The sequence below is a fragment of the Lissotriton helveticus genome, chromosome 3_1 (genome assembly GCF_964261635.1).
Source record: "Lissotriton helveticus chromosome 3_1, aLisHel1.1, whole genome shotgun sequence".
In the NCBI taxonomy this organism is placed as follows: Eukaryota; Metazoa; Chordata; class Amphibia; order Caudata; family Salamandridae; genus Lissotriton; species Lissotriton helveticus.
The window spans coordinates 119,075,059-119,101,219 of record NC_136061.1 but is presented as its reverse complement, the minus strand read 5'-3'; the positions used below and the strand labels follow the sequence as shown (position 1 = coordinate 119,101,219).

General features: G+C 44.5%; 1 protein-coding gene across 1 annotated transcript in view; it reads left to right on the top strand.

Annotated features, from left to right (window-relative positions):
- The window catches only part of LOC144822682 (uncharacterized), a 118,031-nt gene that overhangs the window by 71,157 nt on the left and 20,713 nt on the right, over positions 1–26,161 (top strand). The window contains exons 3-4 of the mRNA XM_078680456.1: positions 17,593–17,724; positions 17,804–17,892. Of these exons, the coding sequence (XP_078536582.1) occupies positions 17,593–17,724; positions 17,804–17,892 (221 nt within the window). The remainder of the gene's footprint in view (positions 1–17,592; positions 17,725–17,803; positions 17,893–26,161) is intronic.

Here is a 26,161-nt window from a genome sequence, read left to right as displayed (position 1 = left end):
CATGATGAACAGGCTGCTTTAGGATTTACGGGGCGCATGTTATTGATAGAAGAGGGTGGTTCAGCACGATTTAGCAGCGGGATGTAATGCGAACAGGCATGGGTTCGAAACTGAAGTTGATTGCTGCTGTACTTGTGTGGATAAATTAAGGCATATAGAGATCCCTTTTTTTTAAAGCAACCAGCGATAAATAATTTTGTACATGGTTTAACATTGATAAGTGGGAATATTAGAGTGAACAGTAATGTAATTATGTTGTACTATTATTACTTGCAGTGACCCCCGAAGAAGGGCGAGAAGCCCGAAATGCATTGGGTTATGTGACATGAATAAAATACTGCTTTGGACTGAATTCACGTCTCGATCATGTTCTTGGAGAAAAGTCCTGAGTGACACCAGTTGAACAGTAGAAACTTGAAAATTATGTGTACACGGGGTGCGTGGTCCCGTTTTTTGAAAAGATGGAATACTAATGATTAAGGATTACGGATTATTCTATATAAAGATGGAATAAAAATGGTTCTAAAAGTTACAGCCAAAAGTGGCGTAATGCTGTGCAGTACTGGGGACTGGAGACAGTCCCACTCCTACTAAAACTAGGTCAAGTCACGCCACTCCTAAAAAAAAACGGCCTCGACCCTAAGGTCATGAACAACTTCAGACCAGTTTCTGGACCCCAAACTGGACATGAAAGAACACATCTCTAAAACTGCCAAAAAGTGCTTTCCTTAACCTGAAACTTCTCTACAAACTGAAACCCTTCATCCCCTCGAAAGACCTGAAACAGGCCACTCAGGCACTGGTACTCTCCAGGATTGACTATGGCATTGCTACTCTGACGGGAACAGCCAAATCTCACCTGGGACCTCTGACCGCTACCCTACATGCAGCAGCAAGAATGGTCACGGGAACTAAGAAATATGAGCACATCACCCCGGCTCTTAAGGATCTGAGATGGCTTCCTATTAACCTATGAGCCAGCTTCCGCACAGCTTGCCTCACACACAAAGCCCTGCATACAGGAAAACCGGAATATCTGGCCAACAAATTCAATAGAGCCGGTCAGTCTAGGAACCTCAGAAGCTCTAACACGCTACTACTCATTCCTCTGAAATCACAGAAATATAAAACATCTTGCAGGGCCTTTGCGGGTAATGCTCCCAAGATATGGAACTCCATTCCCCCCACATCAGGATGACCGCCTCCTTCCCGAAATTCAAGATACTACTCAAAGCCCTCTTTCTTGAGCGGGCTGGATCGTAACGAGAACCCCTCATCTGACTTTGATAGATCACTATCTCTATGCTCCCAGAGAGAGCTGGATGAACCCCTCGTCTGACTTTGATAGATCACTATCTCTATGCTCCCAGTGAGAGCCGGATGACTCACCCTTGATCTCCGCCATGTTGTGCGCTCTTGCTGATATTGTATGGACGTTTACTTCCCCCTGTTCTCCCTGCCCTGCTTTCGACCTACTTGTCTTGTTGATGCTTATTTGTATTCGATGTGAAGCGCTCTGATACCTTCGGGTCCAGCTAGCGCTATACAAAACTGAAATAAATAAAATAAATAAATAAACAAATAAATGCAGATCTGTCACTTAGAGGACAAGTAGGGGCAGTGGTCTATACCTGTTTTTTCCAACTGCGCAAAATCAAGAAGATTGCCCACCTGCAGACCCACTCAGCCCTCATACAGGTTGTGATAGCCCTGGTACTCTCTCATCTCGACTTCTCCAATTCTATCTACCTCGGCCTACCACTGTTCTTACTCAATCGCCTCCAAATGGTACGGAACCAGGCTGCAAGACTAATCCGTAAACAACCTTGCTATCCAAACTTCACTAGCTACCTATTGTCCAATGCGCAGCTTTCAAGACGGGGTGCACAATTTACAAGGCCATGCACGGCAGGAGCCCCAAATTCATCAGCTGCATGATGGTAAGGCATGTCCCACTCCGCAATTTGCGGTCAGCTCATCTTCTGCTACTTACTATCCCTGCCTTTAATCTCAAACGCCAGGGAGGGTGCAGGTTCTCCTATCTTGCCCCTAAATTCTGGAACGCCCTACCACTAGTGATCCGGATGTGTGACAACCTGTTGGGGTTCAGAAAGGCGCTTAAGACCTGGCTGTTTAAACAAGCCCACGCATAATCCGCTTCCGTCTTGACAGTCACTGCCCAAGATCAGCGCCATGAAACCTCCTGGTGACTGTGCGCTTTAGAAATTTCTGCTAACATAACATAACATCTCGCCTAAATTAGTTATGGTGAGTTCTTAGGTACACCCCAGATTGGTCACTGGTGTATCCTCATAAGTCCCTAGTATATGGTACCGACGTACGCAGGGCATAGGTACCCCAGGGGTCCCCCATGGGCTGAAGCATGTATTATACCACCCATGAGAGACCACTCAAACTGTGACTACAGGCCTGCCATTGCAGCCCGTGTAAGCTGGTGCTACTTATGGCAGATATAGGTTTCCCTATATCTAAGGTCACTGCACTTAAAACCTATAAGTCTCCCCTAAACAGGCCTTTCAAGCCTGAAGGTAGGGTGCTCGGTTCTAAGTATGAGGATGCCCCTGCATGAGCGCAACACCACTACAACCTTCGGAGTCCATTCTACCGGGTTGTAAGTGCATCAGCCATTACGATATATAGAGGGGCCTCGCGTCATTACGCGATGACCATCTCCAAACTGGCCATAATGAACCTTGTCATGTTTGGTATCAAACATGTTGGAATCATACCTCCCACACCGTTAACAGTGTGGGAGGAATGATTCCATGCACTGTAAAGCTCCTCCGTGAGGCCCTCAGTGATCCTGGTGCCAGTCTTCTAGACCCGGACAGCGACTGGAGACATGTTTCTGCCCTTCTGCTGCTGAGCCAAGCTTGAGCACGGGAAGGCAGAACAATAGATATCCTGTCACATGGAGGTGTGACCACCTCCCAGATGGGGTTTTGTGTATTGGGGCTGGATAGTGATGCTTGCCAGCACCACAGAGACTGCTCGAAGAGCACATTTGGTGCCCTCCTTGCATACTCCAGTTCAAACCAGTTAAGAGAGCTCTGGTGTGAAACTGGACAAAGGGCATGGGAGTACCCTCCCCACTGTCCAGCCCCTTCTCTGGGAGGGACGCCTGAATCATCCCAAACATTTCCTTGGGGTACTTAAGGGCTTACCTGTAGGTGGGTCCCTAGATTTGTCATGGGACAAGATTCAGATCTGACACCACTTTTGCTTCAACCGTCTGGGCTCTCTGGACATCCATGGACTTAGCTCTGGGCACCAAGACCGCAACTGGGAAGACTACTGCTGCTCCTAGCCTCGTAGTCCTGCTCGTCTGCTGCAAAGTCTGTGCCTGTGCCTCAAACAGGATCCTCACAAGGCCTTTGGACATCCAAGACACTTGAAGGAATCTCCCATGAAGTGAAGGAGTCACTTCCCTGCATCTGCAGGCACTGAAACAAAGCTGACCAGTCTGCTGATTCTGGGCTCCCACAGACTCTGAAAGGCTCAGCAACACAGGTAGTAGTTCTTCAACTCCCTTGAGGCCTGCACTATCTTCTCACTGAGTTTGAGGTCAATATCCCTCGTCGTAACCTCAGGAGTCGTACCCATGTGCACCACGTCAACTTGCCATTGCAAAAGCATGTTGGCTCTCTTCCTCAGCGATCTTTGGGCTCCAAGTAACCTCAACCTCAATCATCCCCTGTGACCAAGATATTACTCACCACATTTCTTGCACTGTGGACCTGCATCTTTGGCAAAACTGATCGAGGTCTTCTTGCAACTCCAGTGCCTCGAGCCTGCGGGTCCTCTTGAGGGTCTTCTTTGACTCCATTGGGATCACCTGATTGCTCCGAGCCTACTCTGACTCCCCTGCTTGTGGTGAGTTACTTGGACCTTGCTGATCCTGAAACTGCACTCTTTTTGCTTGCCACATTGTTTGCAGTTGGCGCTCCAAACGGACACTGACCCCTCAACTCTCGACATATGACATGGGTCAGCTTGTGAACAGCTCCTGGTCTTCCACAGCATTGCCTGGTCCATAAAAGCTGCAGCTCCATGGTCACCGTCAACTCTCCTGCAACACCCGACATCGGTGGGAATTTGACTTTCATACCTACTGGTCACTCCTGAGTGGCATAGACTCTGTCCCCTCTGCTTGCAGGTACTTCTCATCTCAAATCCACCTTTGGGTTCCACCGGACACTTTCACCATCTTCGCCAGCTGCATCTTCCTGAAGTCCTCTATTGAGTTCGACACCAGTTTCCGACACCACTTCGCAGCTATGCAGCCGGCTTCCCTGGTGTAGGTATACTGGCTCCTAGGGCATCCACTGGTGGGGTGGCTCTCCAATCTTCTGTCTTCCACGGGGTTTCATCAAGGTCCACTGGGAAAGGTTCTTCTTCTTCTTTGAAAATGCAACTGCGACGTACCCATTTACTTGAATTGAGCACACGGTTGTGTTCCCATTCTGCACATGGCCTCTGTGGGGTTCCTGGTTACTTACCTGGGTGGTTTCTTGGGTCCCCAGACTTATATGTATTCTGGGTATAGTCTTTACTTTAGTCGTGGATCGCATCCCACTATTTTAGTATATGGTTTGGTCTCCCTCTGGCAACCACTGTGTATTCATGCTACTAACATGTTTTATTTGCACAGTATTGTGTACATTGTGAATATCTCCGGGTAGGAGATATTTGTATGGGTTAGGGAATGTCTTATAATAAATACCAATTATTATAAATACACCTTGTTGTTCTTTTTCATTTAATATACACAAATAAGATTATGTTCTGGTAAAACAAGCTACTTTACACTCCTTCTGGATTATGCCTGAGGGCTGCTCTCTACAACTACCACTTAGAGAGCTTTAAAGGTTGTCTAAGACCACTAACATCACCAAGAGTGTTGTCTTAATTTTACATAAGTGAGCACCATATACTAAGCCAGCCTCCTACAATGTCAAATGTGAGCCCTTTTCTTCCATCATCCTAAGGAGTCTAAAGGTACCCAGGGTTTATAGATTCCCCTGGAGGGGACTGAAAAATTAGGCAAAATACAGCAAAGTTTTTTTTTCTGGGAAAAAGTGCTGCAGAAGACAGCATCCGTTATTTTTTTCCAGCAAAGGCTTTGTGTTGCTGAAATAACCATCTTTCCATTATAGCTAATGGGGTAACCCAAAAAGTCAAGACGGACCTGGGTGTAATACAGGAATGAAAAAATGGTCCTTGACCGATTTATCATGAATTGAATTCAATTATACACAGTCTGTGTTGTGTAGAGCACTACAACACTCAATATCCCAATGAACATTCTCACGCATTCACTCAATTACTTTTTATGAATACATGTATAGAGAAACCACACAAGAAATAGCGCCAAAACAGATCAAATTACTTCAAACAAAAACATGTATTAGTTGACTCGGCAAAGAATTTCTATTCAATAAATATAGGTTGCGCGCAAGAAGGGAGAAAAAGTAGGGGAGTGGTGTTGGTGGGTGGTGAGAGTGCAAATCACAGGAATCAGGATAGATACAATTAGATCATTTTAGAATCACTGGTAATCAAAACCAGACAATGAAGACCTGTCCAATGTATATCGTTCATTTACATGCAATCTGTAAATTTACAATGTGCAATTAATGCATCTTTCAAAGGAATGTCGGATAGGAAGCAGGTACAGGTCTTGTCAAGTTGAGGGCGTCGACGTTTCGACTCTGCTGATGCAAGGAGGGAGATTTAAGCCTCAGCTGCGAGTCTTCCTCAGGAATGGATATGGCAACCTATTCCCAGTGCCAGACCTGGATACTCAGGTATGTAGTCCAACAACGAACCCAATGGCCCAATTACGCTAAGGGTACAGGAATCAAGGGTGCACAGTAACTTCAAGCACCATATTTCGCATCCGTTAATGATGAGTGTGATGTGAATCACTACCCTTAATTTCGGTAGACCTCCAGATAATCCATGTTGCTCCTAGCATACGCGGGCAAGGCAGCAAGAATAGGCAGCATTTTATATACAGTTGTGGCATTTTACCTTTACCTATTTGTCATAATTTTTGTGCTTTCAACCTCTTTCCAGTTAGTGGTAGAAATGGGTGTAAAACCAATAATGGATTCCGGAAAGATATACATTTCTGAAAAGAAGACACAATTTTGAATCTAGCAAGGGGTTATTTGTGAAGTCCTTCAAGGTTTTCCTATTGAAGGTAACAGTTGAAATAAAAAATATTGAAATTGAGTTGAAAAAAACTGCCATTTGTGCCTACATTTTCACCTGTTACTTCTTCTAACGTTGCTATATTTTTGAAAGCACTATACTGATACGTCTGGAGTACCCTTCTGGTTGTGGGGATATATCGGGCTTGTAGGTTCACTGAGAACCCGAGGTACCTGTGCTGCACCTTGAAATGGTTTTTCATTGTGTACCTGGTATAGAGCAATTCATTTGGAAAAATACAAAGAGTGAAAAATAGATATCAAGGAAACCTAAGAATTTCCGGAATGGGAACAACATATGGAGTTTATAAGCAGTGGTTATTTGCACATCTCTGAATTTGTGGGTAGCCATATTAGCATGTGAATTAGAGGGTATTTTTCAAAATTACTTCTTTTTACACACTGTCTTACCTTTGGAAGGCAGCAATGCATAGAAAGAAAACTGGTAATAACATTTGTTCTACTATGCTGTATTCCCCTAAGTTACCTTATAAAAGCAGTACCTCACTTGTGTGGGTAGGCCAAGTGCCCACAACAGGAAATGTGTCAAAACGCAACATGGACACATCACATTTTTCCACTGTAAACTGATCCTTTTTTTGAAATGTGCCTAGCTGTGGATTTTGAGCCTTACCTCAGCCGGCACCTGGAGAAGACTACAAAACCTGTAAAAAATGTTAATGAGACACCCAGGGGAATCCAGGATGGGGTGACGTATGTGGCTTTTAACAGGTTCTGGTACCCAGAATCCCTTGCAAACCTCAAACGTTGTAAGAAAACAACACATTTGCCTCACATTTCTGTGATGGATAGTTCTGGAATCTGCGTGGATCCACAAACTCCCATGCACCCAGTATTTCCAAAAGTCTTCCGATAAAAATGGTACCTCAATTTTGTGGGTAGACCTAGTGCTCGTGACAGGAAACAGCCCAAAACGTCATGTTGACGCATCACATTTTCACGCAGAAAACTGACCCTTTTTTGCAAAGTGCCTCGCTGTGAATTTTGAACCCTAGCTATGTCGCCACCTGAGGAAACTTAGCAAACCTGTGCATTTTTAAAAACTAGACACCCAGTGGAATCCAGTATAGGGTGACTTGTTCAGCGGTTCTGTCACCCAGAATCCCTTGCAAACATCAAACTTTGTGAAAAAAACACATTTTTCTCATATTTCTGTGATGAAAAGTTATGGAATCTGCAGGAATCCATAAACTCACACACACTCAGCATTCCTCCAAGCCTTTTGATAAAAATGGCACCTTACTTGTGTGGTTAGTCCTAGTTCCCGGCGCAGGAAATGGCCCAAAATGCAACGTGGACACATCACATTTTTCCTGTGAAAACTGACTCTTTTTTCACAATGTGCCTGGCTGTGGATTATGGACATTAGCTCAGCCGGCACCTAGGGAATCCTAGAAAACCAATACATTTTTGAAAGCTAGACATCCAAGTGAATCTAGGATGGGGCTTTCACCAGGATCTGTTACCAAGAATCGCTTCCAAACCTCAAACTTTATTTAAAAAAAACACATTTTCCTGATATTTCTGTGATGGAAAATTCAGGAATCTGCGGGGAGCGATAAACTTTCATCCACCCAGTATTTCCCCGAGATTCCCGATAAAAATGGTACCTCACTTCTGTGGGTAGGCCTTGTGCCTGCGGCAGGAAATGGCCCAAATGCAACGTGGAAATATCTCATTTTTTTACATTAAACAGACCATTTTTTCACAGTGTGCCTAGCCATGGATTTTGGACCCTAGATCAGCCTAGCAGACATGTACCTTTTTGAAAACTAGACCCCCAGGGGAATTAAGAAAAGGGTGCCTTGGTTGCTCTCACCAGTTTCTGTTACACAGAATCCCTTGCAAACATCAAACCTTGTGATAAAAACACATTTTCCTCACATTTCTGTAATGGGCAGTTCTGGAATCTGTGAAGAGCCACAAACTTCCACCCACCCAGCATTTCCTCAAGTTTCCCAATAATAATGGTGCCTCAGTTGTGTGGGTTGGCCTAGTGCCCGCAACAGGAAACGGCCCAAAATGCAATGTGGATACCACATTTTTCCACAGAAAACTGACCTTTTTTTTTTGCATCGGGCCTAGCTGAGGATTTTGGGGCATAGCTCATCCGTAAACTAAGGAAACTTAGAGAACCTGTACATTTTTGAAAAATAGACACCCAGGTAAAACCAGGATGGGGTGACTTCTGTGGATGTCACCTGGTCCTGTTACTCAGAATCCCCTCCAAACCATAAACTTTGTAAAAAAAAATAAAAAAAATGTCCTCACATTTCTGTGATGGAAAGTCCGGGAATCTGTGGAGAGCCACACACTTCCATACAACCAGCATTCTGCCAAGCCTCTGAATTAAAAATGCTACCTCACTTGTGTGGATAGGCCTTGTGCCCGCGACAGGAAACGGCTCAAAACACAATGTGGATGCATCACATTTTTACTCAGAAAACACCCATTTTTTGCAAAATGCCTACCTGTGGATTTTGGGCCCTATCTCAGCCAGCACCTAAGGAAACCTAGCAAACGTGTATATGTTTAATAACTAGACACCCAAAGGAACCCAGAAAGGGGTGATTTGTTCAGCTCTCATCTGTTTCTGTTACCCAAAAACCCTTGCAAACCTCAAACTTTGTAAAACAAAACACATTTTCCTCATAGTTCTGTGATGGAAAGTTCTGGAATCTGTGGGGTGCCACAAAATTCCAACAACCCAGTATTTCACCAAGTCTCTCGATAAAAATAGTACCCACTTGTGAGGGTAGACCTAGTGACCACAACAGGAAATGGCGAAAACATACTGTGGAACCTTCAAAATTATCAATCACAGAAATGCATGGTATTGCAAGGAAGTCACTTGTACTTTTGGGTTCGGGCTTGGCGGTCATCTTGGAAAACCTACCAAACACAGACATTTCTGAAATCTCGACACCCGGGGGAGTCCGGGGAGGTTGCGTGGATCCCCCAATGGTTTTTGATCGATAATGCTGTATGCCTCTACAATATGTTTTGGGCCCTTACCTGTTATCGACCCTTGGCCTATCCACACAAGTGTGGTAACATTTTTTTCAGGAGCCCGGGGGAAATGCTAGGTGGTAGGAAATTGGTGAGGGTTTGGTGATCCCAGAACCTTTCCACACAGAAATGTGAGGAGTACATGATTTTTAAATCTAAATATGAGGTTTGCAGGAGATTCTGGGTAACAAAACATTCGGGGGTCCCTGCAAGCCACACCTCCTTAAACTCCCCTGAATTTCTAGTTTTCAGAAATGTCTAGGAATGCTAGATTTCCCTAGATGGCCCCCGAGCCCAGGACACAAAACGTAGCTGATCCCCTTGAAAAACAGGTTGCTTTGGGATAGATAGGGGGCACCTAGGTTTTTGGTCCCGGGCTCGGCATCCATCAAGGGAAACCTACTAAACCTAGTCATTTCTGAAAACGAGATACTTGGGAGAGTCCATGGAGGTGTGACTTGCGTTGATCTACCAACGTTTCTTTACCCAGAATCCCCTGCAAACCTCAAATTTATCAAAAAAATCTCATTTACCTCACATTTCTGTGTAGCAAGATTGTGAGATCACCGCACCGGCCCAAATTTCTCAACACCGAGCATTTTCCTCAGTGTTTCAATAAAAATGATACCTCACTTGTGTGGGTGCCCAAAGCAGAGTGAGCCTAAACTCTTATGGAAAGAAACTGCCCTTTTGGACCCATTTTCGTTCCCTCTCAGTTTTTAATTTTTTAGGTTCTCTGCTTTGGACACCCACAAATGTGAGGTATCATTTTAATCAGGAGACAGTGGGGAATGGTGGGTGGTGGGAGATGTGCACCAGCACTGTGATCCCACAAAGGTTTCACACAGAGATGTGAGGAAAGTGTGACATTTTAGCTAAATATAAGGTTTGCAGGGGATTCTGGGTAATAGAATGCTGGAGGATCAACACAAGCCACACCTCCAGACAAGCACCATCCATGCACACCACCAGCCAAGCGCCATCCATGTATACCACCAGCCAAGCATCAGTAAACGCACACCACCAGCCAAGCAACAGTTCACACACGCCACCAGACATGTGTCATCCTCGCAGACAGCTAGCCAAGGGACAATCCACACACACTGACAGCTAAGTACACGTCCACACACACTGCCAGCAAAATGCAGGTACCCACACAGCCAGCCAAATGTCAGTACACACAGATCATCAGCTGAACTCCAGTTCACGCACACGCACAGTGACATTTGCTAGTGTCTAGTGGTTTTCTGGCCCCTTGGTGGCAAATGAGCCTAAGAATATCGCTGTTCTGCCCCAAGGGAAGGCAGAATGTGTTCCTAAAGGAAAAGGGGTGCAACCTTTGCCTAAGGGGCCGCTCCCTTGAACTCCATAAATACATCTCTGGTGCCTAGTGAGATTTCTTCCCCAGAGGCATATCAGTGGCAGTTGCTCCAGTCTGCCCCTCAGAGGGGCAGCAAGATGGGGCTATTTTTGGGGGGAGGGAGGGTTGTCATCATCCATTATGGGCAGCCCACACCTCACTTTATTTAAAAAAAAATCCCAGGTGTCTAGTGGACTTTCTGCCCCTCTGGGGCAGATCGGGGATAATAATCCCCATATTTCCCATCAAGGTGGGCATAAGGCTCTCCCTTTTTTGTTTTGGGGGCATTGGCATGCCCAGTTTAGGCAGCCCCTACATATTAAAAAAAAACTGGTGCCTAGTGGGCTTTCTGCCCCCCTGGGGGTGGCGGATCGGGGGCCAGTACCTTCATCTGCACCTTTGGGGGGGGGGGCAGAAAGACTTCTGTTGCTATAACTGTGGGTGGGGAATGCCATGGGGAGCAAAAAGATAATGGATTTAGACCCATATTTCCATAGTTCAACATTCTGTCCATCAATTGTTCTTTTTGCCTTTGTCACCCCGAGTGGGACGGGTATGACCGGATGTGGGTCCTGTGCTCTCCATGCCACTGGAGTCAAGCTATTATAATGCCCACACCCCTCTGAAATATTGGCACAATATTTCTGCCCCCCAAGGAGCAGAAATGGGAGTAATAGCTCATAATATGCCCTGATGGGGGGACAGAAAGCACACTAGACACTAGGGATTTTTTGGGGGGCAAGCAAATTTAGGGTGGGAGCGGCCCTAAATTGGCATTATAATGGCACTGGATAGTCTATGTTTCTTCATATCAGTAAGCCCGGGCTGTGAACTCTGCTCTGCCAGCGGAGTTTGAAAAGTTTTGCCAACTCCACGCTCTGTTGGAAATGCGGAGTTCAGGCAAAATTCTGATTTCGTGGCGGAGCAGAGTTAACCCCTGTGCCACGGCACATACCGAAAAAAACAACACTTGCCTGCATCCTGGCATCTCCGGGCTTCCCTCCTCCTTGTCGTGGTCTCTCCTCCTCACTGCCGTCTTTGCTGCAAACCCCTACATTGAATGTCTTGTGTGAATTGCATATTCGCAAGACCGGCAATGTGGATGGTGGCGAGGAGGAGAGGCCATGGCGAGGAGGAAGGCAGCCCGAGATGCCAGAGAGCAGGCACGTTTTTTTTTCCCTTTTTTTAAATTGGGAGTGGGATTTGGGAAGGTGGAGCAGAGCAGAGTTCTACAGAGCTTTTGTTTAACTTCGTGGAACTCTGCAGAGTGCCACGCCACGTACTCTGCCCACCCTACATATCAGCCAGACCTTTGCCGTACTTTAAGATGATGATGATTTAATTGGGCGAGTATTTCTCATGTTCATAAAACTAAGAGGAAGGGTTTTGGGCCATTTCAGGCACAGCACAGATATTTGCCAGCTTATTCTTGAAAGTACCATTTGTCCTTTCCCGTACTGCAGAAGATTGAGGCTGATAACTATAGTGGAACTTTTTAACTTCTTTCATTTTCTTCACATATGATTTCCAAAGCCTCATTTTTAAATGTGTCTCATGGTCTGTTTTACTATAATTTGCAAGGCCAAATCCAGGAATTAGTTCCTTCAATAATGATTTGACAACTGTAAAGCTATCTGATCCCCAGGTGAGGTATGATTCAACCCACTGAGAGAACATGCAGACAACTACTAAGGTGTGTTCAATTCCATTGTAATTTAGCATCTCAATATGATTTGCTTGAAGTCTTAAAAATGAGCCTTCTGAATTGCCAATACGACTCATCAATACCTTGGTCATTTCCCCCTGATTATTTAACTTACAAGTCAAACAGCATAAAGAAACCTCTCTGAATTTTGTCATTTTTCAATACTTTTTTAATATTCAGACGACAATAATTCTTTCAACATGAGACCTATTGTGGAAATATTTGAACATTAGCTACAGAGTAGAGTTTGGCAAGATGTATTTTTTCTGAGCATTTAAAAACATATCATTTTAATATTTCTTGAAACTCAATCTTTCCCATTTTTCGTCATTATCTGGGCCATCTTCTTGAAGATCTCTCAGTCCACTTAATGAAGTCTAGTTGAGCTCCTAAAGAAACAATTTATATTTTCAGCATTTTGAACTGTATTTATTCTCAACTCTTCATCCTCACCCTCCTGGACAACTGTCTCTTCTCGCAATGCACAGTATTTTGCAATCTGGTTAGCATATTTATTGCTAAGTATAAATATATTTTTTCGAGCCTTATGGCCAACACTCTAGATGACTGCAATTTCCTTTAACTTTAGTATTGCCTTCAACAAATCCAGAAAAAGGTCAGTGATGGTGGTGGTCTGTGGTATTATCCGGTCAGAGCTTACAGAACCCAATGGGGTGTGGACATTAAGCTGTGATATTTATAAATGGTCACCTGGTATTAACCTTTGAACAATAAATGAGCAGTACTAGTATTTCAAGAATTTAACGGAGAACTGATCCATTTTACACATAGGCTTCGATGTGACATTGCTGAACAGAAATACAATAACCCTGATGAAGTCCTCTCAGAGGACGAAACGTGTTGGCCGGGCTGTTTCTTTGTATTGAAGAATAATAAAGAGAATTGTTTTGAGACTTCATAGTCTGGCTCTCATGTTATTTTGAGATTGGAGAAGAAAACATTGATATTGACACCATAGAACTATGTGTATTGATGAAAGGAGGCGAGAAGAAGCAAAGAGAAGAAACTCTATTGAAATTGTTGGATTCTTGAGGCACTCCCTTTTGTGTGCTTATTCTACAAACAAGTCCCAGTTGGGGCACAAATGTTTGGCCACTAAGCCAACTACGTTCCAGGAAACAATCTTAGTATGGGAGGGCTGATAAGAGATTGCATCACCCAAGTTATATGGCTCAGAGACTGAGGGTGATACAGCGGTGGCCCATCCCAGGAGGGGGTACGGGTATATACTCTGGAAGAGGTACTGTCAAAATCTTTTTTGTTAAAATATTTTTTTTACTATTTTCCAAGTTGGAAATGTTCAGTGCATAATGCTCAATGAACAAAATATGCATACAGGAGAAAAAAGAAAGAGAGAAAGAAAAAACATAGATAAATAATGCTTAGGCCTGACCCTGATGGTCATCTGAAGAAAAGAACATCAATCAAATTATAATTTGATCAATCGCAGCTGAGACCCGCCCAAATTTTATTGAGTTTCCTCAGGGACGAAGGACCTCTAGCTTTATCAAGAGCCAACTCTAACTCATAGAATTGTCTCAAAAGAGCCCAACATTTCACTGCCTTGGGGGGGGCATCAGAGACCCAAACCCAAGCAACATATAACCGGGCACAGACTATCATTACTGTTGTTAGGCATTTGTTACCACCATCATCCTCAAACTTAACACCCATCAAAATCTCTTTAGGGGATAATGAAACCTGGAGGCCTAGACAGCGCAACATTAATTTGGTTACATGAGTCCAAAATTCCTGTCGGGCAGGACATACAGCGCACATATGTACCATATCTGCAGAAATCTTCCTACATTTTGTGTTCCTAGTTTTATCCCCAGAAACATTGACTCCCCATTTACACATTCTTTCTGGCGTGTAATATATGAGACAAATAGTCTTGAATTGTTGCAGGTTCATATTGATAGAGTGAACTGATCTGTCCAAAATCTCCAGTGCCCTCTGTAGCTCCAAGATGTAAACGTCAGACCCCAGTAGCCGGCTCCATTTTGAATCCAATAACACATTGTCCTCAGTTACATACTGACAAAGGACTTGATATACCAAACTTATCAATCTACTTGCTTTATAAAGACGCTGCATTAACTCAGTACCTGTCAGATCCATTGGGTATTTAGATGTTGTCAAAAAGTAGTCCCTCACTTGTAAATATTTTTTTCAAGTGATTATGGAGCCCATAGTTAGCCTGTAATCCGGTAAATGAGCAGAAGCCATTTAAGTCGTACACCTGCCCGATATTCTGAACCCCATATCTCACCCAGGCCTTTCCGATTGGATCTTGAAACAGTACTAGGAAAACAGGATTATACAACAGCAGCGTTTCTTTATTTAAAAAGGCAATTGAATAGTTATTACAGATTTTCTGTCAGATACGGATAGCATCCTTCACAACCTCAAAGCAAACCCTCTTGAAGTAATATGGGTCCCGCAGCCGGCATAAAAAAGGCTTATATTCTTCCCCCAGTGCTAGCTGATAAGCAGAAAGACACTTGGTCAGGGTCTGCCAGGATTAATAAACTGCACAAGCGCCCTGAAAATGCAGCCCATAAATACGACTTAAAATCTGGGAGTTGAAAGACCCCTCGCTTATATGGGAGTTGAAAGACCCCTCGCTTATATGGGAGCTTTATAAATCAGTTTACTTGTCTTACCTGCCTGTAACCCCAAAAAAAACTTCCAATGGTGACTATGCGGTGCCTACAAAATGAATACGGGACCCGAAAAGGAATTGCAATAAAAACATAACGAAATTTCAGAAGAATATTCATTTTAACTATTTGCATCATCCAACAATGGTACTGTCAAAACTATGCACCAGTGGAAGAGCACTGAGCCCAACGAAAATAGAAAATGGACTATATACCAGTGGAAGACCTCTAGGCTCAGTAATTCACAATGGACTATTGTGACGGGGCAGGGGAGCCGGACCCTCAGACTACTGCAGAATGGTGGACGGCCACACCCCTTTTACCGTGCTCCTTGTCCCCACAGCATTCGCCGGCAGCCTGGACCGAAGAGGACGGCTCGGTCTGGTTTCCAGAGGATACGGGCACAGGTCCCTTTAAGATGATCGAGCCAGGTAACGAGACTCCACCCCCTGAGGACGCACGGGCGTCAAAAGCCGGCACACCTGGAAAGGAGATGGAAGGCGTTTCGAGTGGAGCGGAGACCCTCGAGGAAGTTGACGAGAGGTACCTGGACGCTGAAAAGACGGAGGACGACAAGCCAGGAGGCCAACGATTTCACGCTGCGCCCTGCCACGTTCCCATGGGAGGGGCGTGGCTCCAAGAGGTACGGGGCCGGGTAGCGGGCTGGGTCGGGCGGAGGAAACATCAGTGACCGTTTTTCTAAACCAGCCTATCCTTTAACCCTTCTCCCTGCACGAGCACTCCACTGGCCCGGGGTAGTTTAAATGTGAACGGACTGTTAATCCCTCACTCCCGACCCCTTGATCGTATCTCCGACGTATTGTGTCCTGACCCTCGTTTCCTTTCCTTTGCCGGTACCTGAGCTGAACCCGGAGCGGAACCAGGAGACAACGCCCGGAACAGACACCGGCCCTCTGGACGGCGGTACATCCCGAAGACCATCCAAGAGGACTTCTTTCTTTATCCTGTTCAGTAATCCTGAGTTTCATGAAAAAAACTTATATACCAATAAAGCCTTCGTTAAAACCGTTACTGAAGGCGCCTGTATTCCTCTTTACAACCCCTGTCCCTGTAGAACCCTCGGTATCCAGGGCAAACCCCCACATCCCAGCCTCATCGGGACAACTATGCACCAGGAGAAGGGCACTAAGGCCAGTAATGGACAATGCACTATGCACCAGTGGAAGAGCGCTAAACCCAGTAATGGACAATTAACTATGCACCAGTGGAAGAGCGCTAAGCCCAGTAATGGATTATTCACCAGTGAAAGAGAGCTAAGCCCAGTAATGGACAACGGACTATGCACCAGTGGAAGAGCACCAAGCCGGTAATGGACAGTGGACTATGCACCAGTGGAAGAGCGCTAAGCTCAGTAATGGACAATGAACTATGCGCCAATAGAAGAGCGCTAAGCCCAGTAATGGACAATGGACTATGTACCAGTGGAAGAGAGCTAAGACAAGTAATGGACAATGGACTATGCACCAATGGAAGAGCGCCAAGCCCAGTAATGGACAATGGACTATGCACCTGTGGAAAAGCGCTAAGCCCAATAATGGACAATGGACTAAGCACCAGTGAAGGAGTTCTAAGCCCAGTAATAGGCAATGGACTATGCACCAATGGAAGAGCGCTAAGCCCAGTAATGGACAATGGACTATGCACCTATGGAAAAGCGCTAAGCCCAATAATGGACAATGGACTATGCACCTGTGAAAGAGCGCTAAGCCCACTAATGGACAATGGACTATGCACCAATGGAAGAGCGCTAAGCCCAATAATGGACAATGGACTATACACCAGTGGAAGAGCGATGAGCCCAGTAATGGACAATGGACTATGCACCAGTGGAAGAGAGCTAAGCCCAGTAATGGACAATGAACCATGCACCAGTGGAACAGCGCTAAGCGCAGTAATAGGCAATGGACTATGCACCACCGGAAGAGCGCTAAGCCCAGTAATGGGCAATGGAGTATGCACTAGTGGAAGAGCCAAGTAATGGAATTTCAGCGGAAGGACCTTCGGCTCTTACAACATTAGAAACACTGGGAAGTTTATTCACCATTCATTCATATTTAGGAAACTTACAATGACACAATGTAGTCTTCATGTGCAAAGCTGCATAGGGAAAGATACACATGTAGAACGGGTTTGGAGGGGGCAAGTAGTATGAGTGAGCAGAAAACAACATCCATATTAATTAAAATGGACATTTCATCAAAATGTGGCGACAAAATTTACACACTGCTATGTACTAAGTTAAACGAATTTCAAGTGCGTTCATGTGAGGTTATTATTACCAGATTGGACCCATTATTAAATTCATTTTTCAGAAACATTTTCCAAAATAATGCAACTCTTAAAACCATTTCAACAATCACATTTTGACAAATGATATACTGGTGTTGAGGAGTGACGATAACCAGCTCAGAACCTTTAATCCAAAGTACTGGTGTGTTTGTTAAATCTCTTACACCTTTTTCTCTACTCCTTTTATTATTCCTTTTTTCTACGTTCTTCCTGCACCTGCCAAGAGCCGGAGGAGCCTGACACTCACAGGTTGTCTCTCTTCTTCAGAGGTTCCTCCTCCTTCAGATGCCTCCTCTTGGCGGGTCACCTTGGCGGTGGCTTCAGGGATGCTCCTCGGTGCTGTCGTCGCTGTCCTTGGTGTGGTTCTCCTCTATAAGAGATGCACAAAGAAAGCTAATGGTAAGAGTCTATTCAGAGTCCCACTTCAAAGCATGAAGCAGTCAAAAAGCAGGTGTGATATCTTGTGTTCTAATTTCAGGTGCGACCCCTGGTGGCAGCCGAAGAGTCATCTATGAACCTGAAGTGAACTATGAGAACGTGGAGAACGCAAACCAAGTACAGCCTGCAGTGAGTGAATTATAATAAATCTATAAATACATATGTACAGCCAGTAACCAAGAGACCACTCACAAACTGCAAAGAGTAACACATATTATTACCATAGACAGGTATGTACAGATAACAGGCATGTAACCGAGCACAGACTGAAGAGAAGGCATGATAATAAATCTATAAATACATGTGTACATTCTGAGACCAGGAGACCACTCACAAACTGCAAAGAGAAACACACATTCTTACCATAAACATGTATGTATGTACATATAACAGACATGTAGCCAAGCATGGGAGAAAAAATGTAGGGGAAATGTGGGCGGAGAATCTGAGGGCGGGAATAACCTGTGGATTGGGTCAGTGGACGCAGTCAGAGGTATAGCAGAAACAGCAAAATATCCCAATTTTTAATATTTGTTTCCCATTTCACTAACCGGTTACAGCTTATTACGTTATTTAATGTAACCAATGGAAACACATGTTTATTTAGGCTTTAATATGAGTTATTGACATTAAAATACATTCATACATTAAAAGCTCTTCTAAACAACTCCCTGACTATGGGGGTGGTCCCGGGATCTTTCAAACGGGCAGAGGTGGTCGCTATCTTGAAAAAACCCACGGCTGACCTGTCCAACATGAGCAACTACCGCCCAATTTCCCTCCTCCCCTTTCTCAGCAAGGTCTTGGAGTCTCACGTTACCCAAACCCTTACCTCTTTTGTGGAGGACTCTTGTGTTCTGGACCCCCAGCAGGCTGGATTTAGACCGGCACATTCCACAGAAGCAGTCATCCTCTCTGTGATGGACGAACTACGCAGGGGCGCCGACACTAACATCTGTCAGGCCCTGGTCCTTTTGGATCTGTCAGCCGCCTTTGACACGGTCGACCATGACATTTTGGTCGACCGTGTCAGAGAGGCTGGCATCCAGGGCACTGCCCTGGAGTGGGTGCGTTCTTTCCTGACCCACCGCCATCAGGCTGTCAGGCTGTCTCAGTTCTCTGCCTCTCAAGTCGAGCTGACCTGTGGTGTCCCTCAGGGCTCTTCCCTCTCCCCTCTTCTTTTTAATTTATATTTGGCCCCGCTAATCCGTTCCCTTCGCCGTTTCAATGTCTCCGCATTTAACTATGCGGACGACATTCAATTGGTCTTCACCATTGACTCCGGGCCCGAATCCATCTCTACTTTCCAAAACACCCTCTGTTTCATCAGTGATTGGATGGGTGCAAACCATCTGAAACTTAACCCCGACAAGACCGAGCTGGTGCTTGTCGGGGGACCCTCCAATCCATGGCATCCCTCCTTTTGGCCGGTCAGCCTGGGCACTCCGCCTTGTCCTGTCAACTCAGCAAAAAGTCTGGGTGTTGTCATCAGCAACGATCTATCGATGACACCCCAGATTAGTGCCGTAGTCTCCTCCAGTCACTTCCAGCTCAGGAAGATACGCAAGATCTCTCGCCTACTTACCACCGATGCCCTTATCTTGGCCTTACTTGCGCTAGTCATGTCTAGGCTTGACTATGCGAATGTATTATATGTAGGCATCCCTGTATACCAACTCAGGAGACTCCAGTTGATTCAAAATCAGGCTGCCCGTCTGATATATCATCAGCCCAGAGATCAACACGTTCAACCGCTCTTAAAGGATCTCCACTGGCTCCCGGTCTCTGCTTGTTGCAAATTCAAGCTGGGATGTATCATCTCCAAATCCCTCTCTGGTCATGGCCCCGTTTTCATTTCTTCTCTGCTTCATCACTATGTCCCCTCCCGTACCCTCCGGTCCTCCCATATGGCCCTTTTATCCGTCCCCAGATTTAAGCGGAAGAAACACGGTGGCCTCAGGTTCTCCTTCCTAGCCCCGTCCTTTTGGAATTCTTTACCTCTCCCGCTTAGGCTATCCTCCCCTTATTCCAGTTTCAGATCCTCCCTTAAAACTCATCTTTTCATTGAAGCGTACAATTAGCTGCTATTCACTGTTATGTTAGTTCTGTCTCTCCTTTCTGCTCTCTCCGAATAGCGCCAAGGAACCTAATGGTGTTAGCGCGCTCAACAAATCAATTTAACATAACATAACATAACAAAGATGAATACGTTTCCAATCACAGAATCTCCCAAATATCCTTAAAAGTGGAATCGTAGCATTTGTCTCTCAGCCATGGCTTCTCTGTCATCAGCACTTCTCCTCCCTTTTTCCACAAGAGCAGATCAAGCATACATAGCAAAATATTCCAGTTCGCAAGTTTTATCCACATAATTATGGCTCTGCCGGATTCGCCACATAATACATCATCTGCTGCATAATTTGCCGATTTTAACTAATAAATTGATCACAGCTGAAACAGATCAATAGTCACAAAAAAATGTGACTTGTGCTGCTGTGAAGTGGAGGGCCCTTTGCAAAGGTTGACTGTTTACCTTTCCACTGCTACTATAATCATCGAGCACTCAAAAAACCGATGAGGGAAGGCATAGGTATGTAGCCTCGCGGTCTAGCCATGACGCCAAACTGGTATTGTTACTACAATCTCAATGTTCTTTCTCTTTGACTCTTCATTTGGAACTAATAAACTAAGAACCCTCCATTTATTTGTTTAAAATTACACACACGTGGTGCTTTCAGCTTATAAACTTGGTGGTGAGTAAACAATTCTATATAAATAACTCCTTTTAGACACAACTATAATAATTAGTTATTTAACCCTTATGAAGATGAATGTGAATATGTCATATTCAGACATGAATTGGTTTACTTATTATTATTATAATTTGTTTGGGTTGCAGCCCTGAGGAAGTCGTAGGTCTGATCAGACCAGACGAAACGTGCGTTGGCTGCTGTTTTGTTGAAAATAATACGAGGACTGTTTCAATGAAGATTAAATTGTGACAAGAATCAAGAAACCAATAAATGGAACACTAATACTGGACTTTTTTGAGTGCTCGATGATTATAGTATCCTTGTTGAGCCCTTTTGAGCTTATTGATCTAGTCGTGGTAACCGATTAGTTATCATTTTGGAGCACCGTTGTTACTGTGTATAATCACCTTTTACTTAGCTGTGCGCTCAATGGTAAACAGTTACCTATTAGTCATATATACCTTTCCACTGCTACTGTTGTATGTGCCACTGATACTAATAACGAAAAATCTTTGCAGAGACTGTTAGCATGTGTAAAAATGTAAAAATAATAAAGTATCTGAAAATGTACAGCACCACTAATACCTGTGTAGGGTTTCAGAGCACTTTACATCACACATACTAGACCGAGACAATCAATCATACGTGTGTAAATCACTGTGAATGAAATGCTACATAAGACAAAGGACTACAAGGTGTAGGAGTCACATGACAACCATTCTAGTAGGCAGCATAGTGTAATAGTGATTGGTCTGGAGAAACACAAATCAGAATTTAAAATGTAATACCATGGTTGGGGGATCTTTTTAATAATCAGAATTGATGTTTACCCAAATGAATCCTTTTTTGCAACATTAGGATAATCAAAGACTTGGGAAAAAAACATAACGCTCTAATTTATACCTTGCAGTTTGCCTGCAGCTCTTACATGACAGTTTACAGCTCAATGTTCTATGTTAGGCTTTTAACTTATTAACTGCAAGTAACAATAGGCGCAATAGGGTCTTTCTGACAAAAGCAGTAACCCACTGACCTATTTACATTATATGCTCTTTTTGATCTGCATGGTACAGCTTCTTAGCAGCAGGCACATTAACCCTCTGCGCTTCCTTTCAATGACACAAAACTTCCACTAGGCAAACCACCATCTTTCTACTAAGAACATTAATCACTGGAGTTATCATGACATTTTTATTGTTGCTGAAAATTGTTGGAGGCCAGGGAGGAGGCAGCAAGTGCTTTTAAAACCATATTATACTTGCAAACACAACGTCCCCACCTGAACTCAGTGCTCAGAGCAATCTCACCAGTCGCACCGTCCTAGAGACTCAAGAGTCCTGTGACCTCAGTGACAGAGCCACTGTCACTCTATGGTGCGCTGCTTCATAGGCCTACCTGCAAGACTGGAGGTAAACGTCATGGATTGTGGTGGACAAACCTTTAAGGTAACCCGCACTTGCCACCACTAGGGGCACCTGCTGGTGCTAAGACACCAGGGCTTCTAAAGTCTCACGGGCCTTCTAACGTCTGGCATGGGAATGTGCTCCCTCAGGGGGAGTGGTCTGGTGGACTGGCCATGAAGGCTGAACCAGGTTCCCCAGTTCCAAATTCAGCAGCTCTGACCATAGTGCCACATCCTCTCCCTCAATGAACACCATACTGCCCCATGGGGGGAAACTTGCACTGCACTGATGGGACTCATCTCAAATTAGGCCCTAGACAAGAGCAATATGCTGCCTAAAAAAAAAATAACAACATCCTAGAAAAAGCAAACACTTATAGGGAATGCAAGATTCAGTAAAGCATGTGAATGTAAGCAGGAACAACACGGTTACCTTTTTCCTTTTACACTAACTATTCAGAAATTAGTGAGTGCTTTTGCCTGAAAAGTTAAGGCTGTGACTTCAGGGCCTACAAGGGACCCATTTCAATGCCTATTGCTTATATCGTTACAAAAGGTAAGCAGTATGGTTTAAAAAGACCACATTTGTGAACACACTGCGCTGTACACATTTCCAATTCACCCATCAAGCAGGTATTTCAGTCCCTCCAGGAATAGTGCACTTCCCCACCCAGGGAAGACAATGTTGTTCAAAGAGAGGCGAGAAAACAAAGGTAGCGCTTCACTGGCAAACACTGTAAAGTGGCGCTAATGTGTTTTGGTGTGAATAAATCAATCTGGCCACCTTGCTTAGTTATTTATTTTTCATATTTTGAATGTTTTACTTCTCTCCACCCCGAGGCTGCACTTAGAAATTGAAAAATGTCAGAAAAAAACACTTTTCCAGCAAAAGTGTTTTTCTTTTTTGGATCCATTTCACGGGAGGAAAGAGACCAGTTTCTTGAAGTCACGGTTTTCAGTAAATGAGGAGGAGAGAGACAGACAGAGAGGGATGAGAGGGAACAAAGAGAGGGGGGAGCAGCTGCCAGCAGCAGGAGAGCTGGACACTGCCCTTGTCTTCTCTGGGCACGAAGGACAAGACAGAGTCCTTTTCCTTCTCTGTCCGTTCCGCTCGTCCCCAAAAGCAGAGCCTTACATATCAGCCGTGGCCATTCCTGCCGTCCGGGACGCATGTTTAAAAAAAATGAGGGGAACAGAATCTATGAAATTAAAGAAGTAGTAGAAGTGGGCGGGATCGGCACGGCGGGATCGGCACTGTGCCATGCCGATCCCGCCCACTTCGACGACTGGGCGGCAGTGAGTGCATTATAATAAATCTATAAAAACATGTGTACACCCTGAAACCAAGACACCACTCACAAACTGCAAAGAGTAACACATTATTACTATAGACATGTATGTACAGAGAACAGACATGTAAACGAGCACAGCCTGCAGTGAGGGCATTATAATAAATCTATAAATGCGTATGTGCAGCCGGGACATGCAAAGAGTAATAGCAGTGGCGGCTCGCACAGGTAACGCTGAGGGGCGGAGAGGCGGGGTGGGCGGGGCTCGGTCAGGGGGCAGTGGAGTTTGACATCGCTGACTCTGCGATACTGCGAGCGCAAAGTAAGTGCTTTTATTTATTTATTTATTTGCACTCCACTGTCCCGTCGTATGTCAAACTCCACTACCCCCTAAACAGCACTGCCTCTACCCGCCTCTCTGCCGCACAGCATAACCTGTGCCAGGCGCCACTGAGTAATAGATATTATTACCATAGACAGATATGTAGATATAACAGGCATGTAACCAAGTACAGATTGAAATAAGAGACCCCTCACAAACTGAAAAGAGTAGCACATATTATTACCATAGACAGGTGTGTACAGATAGCAGACAAGTACGCAAGCACAGACTGCAGCGACTGCATTAGAATACATATTTACATACATATGAACAGAATGTAACCAACAGACCACTCACAAACTGCAAAGAGTAACACATTATTACTATAGACAGGTATGAAAAGAGAACAGACTTGTATCCGAGCAAAGACTGCAGTGAGTGCATGATAATACATCTATTAATACATATGTACAGCCTGTAACCAAGAGACCACTCACAAACTGCACAGGTCCCTGTGTCCGACCCAAGCTCCGTTCTTTTCGGCCTGAGCATTTGGATTTGACACTGTGAAGCACAACTCGATAACCCTAGTTAGCGAAATCTGCTTCTAAGCACTACAGAACTTTAGAGTTTGCAAAAATTCATAACTTGACTTCTGATTATTGGATTTTTGTCTTTTTGGTCTTGTTTCACTTATCAAAATATTGGCTGTTTTTCTAAACTGGTGTGGAGTACTTTTGTGGTGATTTCACCAATAACTGTTTGTGGTGTGTACAAATACTGTACACATTGCCTCCTAGTTAAGCCTGACTGCTCTGTGCAAAGCTACCAGTGTGAGCACAAGTTAATTTAGAGTGTGTCACTGACTTACCCAGTCTAGGAGTGTGGTTCCTGCTTGGACAGAGTGCAGACCTCTGCCAACCAGAAACCCAATTTCTAACATCCACCATGGCCCATGTTTTTCCTCTGCTCCTGCCCCTCCTGCCTGGCCTCTGTGGTTCTTTTTTCTTTCCCTGGCCCTCCCACCCACCCTTTGATTTCAGCTTGCCGCCTCTGCACCTCTGCCCTCTGTGGTATTGTATGAGCTGCTCCTGACCCTCCCTCTTGCCCGCTGAGTTCAACTTGTTGAACTTACCCTGTGACCTGCCCTCCATGGTCAGTGTGCTGCTCTTGTCCCCGTCCACCTCCACTCTTTGGTTTGTTTATCTGCCTCTACCACACCTTGCTACCCTCCGAGGTCGGCTTACGACCCCGACTTTGGTCCATGTGATGCCCCTTTGACTCCAGCCTGCTCTCTAGGGGCCATGTACTCCCACAGCCCTTCCACCAGGCCTGCTTCTTCTGTGTGCTCCCTCACATCTTGCCAGGCACGTCTGCTTTGTGTTATTCATTTCAGTGTTCAGTGGTTACCATGGTACAGGCAGCGGGTACCGCAGGACCTGCATCACGATATTTTTTATTTTTTTATTTAACTGGATAGGGTTTCTCTTTGTAACCATTCCCCACATGGCCAAGGGGTTCAGAGTGTGCCTACACTGCACCCCAAGAGGCTATTTTAAATTATTTTTCAGGACTCAGTGATGAGTCCCTCAGGTTTGTAATGTCTGCCACAACAGTTTGTTTCTTGACAAGTAAATAAAATCCCTGGGAATGTTTTGACAAGTCTTGGTCTGACTGTACCATAAAGGTACAAGATTAAAAAAAGGTTTCTGGCCAATCAGAAGGCCTCACCTTAAAAAATGACAGTCTCTGTGGGACCTACTGTCAATGTGTTTCACCAAAACTCATCTTGCACTTGAATTTTCCGAAGGAATTTTAGACAGCAATACATGAAAAATGGATAAACAGAATTGCACTAAATTTGGCAGTAAGCTAGATGCAATATGAATGTTGCAGCTGCCATTGCAGACACAAATACACTCCCTGGTGCCCTGAATTTGTTAGAGTAAATAGTACATAACAGGGCAGGGTAGGAGCACATTATCAAGCGAATGTTCGCCAGTCTAGCAGCGCTTTTCTGCGATGAAGCAGCAAATGTTTTATCGCATTATTTACAAGGACTCACTAACATGCTTCAGTGACAAGTTCTTGAGATAGCAGACTTTTTTTGCCGCTTTGCATGTCGCTAATGACATGTGATGGAGCAGGGGAGAAATAAACATTTTTGTACCCCCTATAATATTGTTCTCTCGTAACTTTAATAATATTAATTGTGTGAAGCATGTAAACTAATCCACAAAATGCACATTATTTAGAACACTACATGTGGGAAACGAACTGCTATTTGCAAAAATCTAATTTACTAATGAAAAATGAGTCGCACTAATATAGAACTGTGATGATGTAATTAAAAGGTTGGGTATCTACTTTGAAGTTTTAGATGTCCTAGTAGTGATAAACTCCTACATTCATCTTCCCACTACTGTGAGGCCTACCCCTTCCATAGGATAACATTGAGGATTCCTTATTACATTTAATATGCTATAATTTCCAATTGTGAGCAGGTGGCTATATCAGCTTTGGTGTCTTTGGAATTGCAATGGGAACCCCTATTTAATGATAAAGTCTGTTTTTTATTACAGTTTTCAGAATGCCACTTTTTCTGCCCTTAGTCCTTTGTGACTGCAAGTCT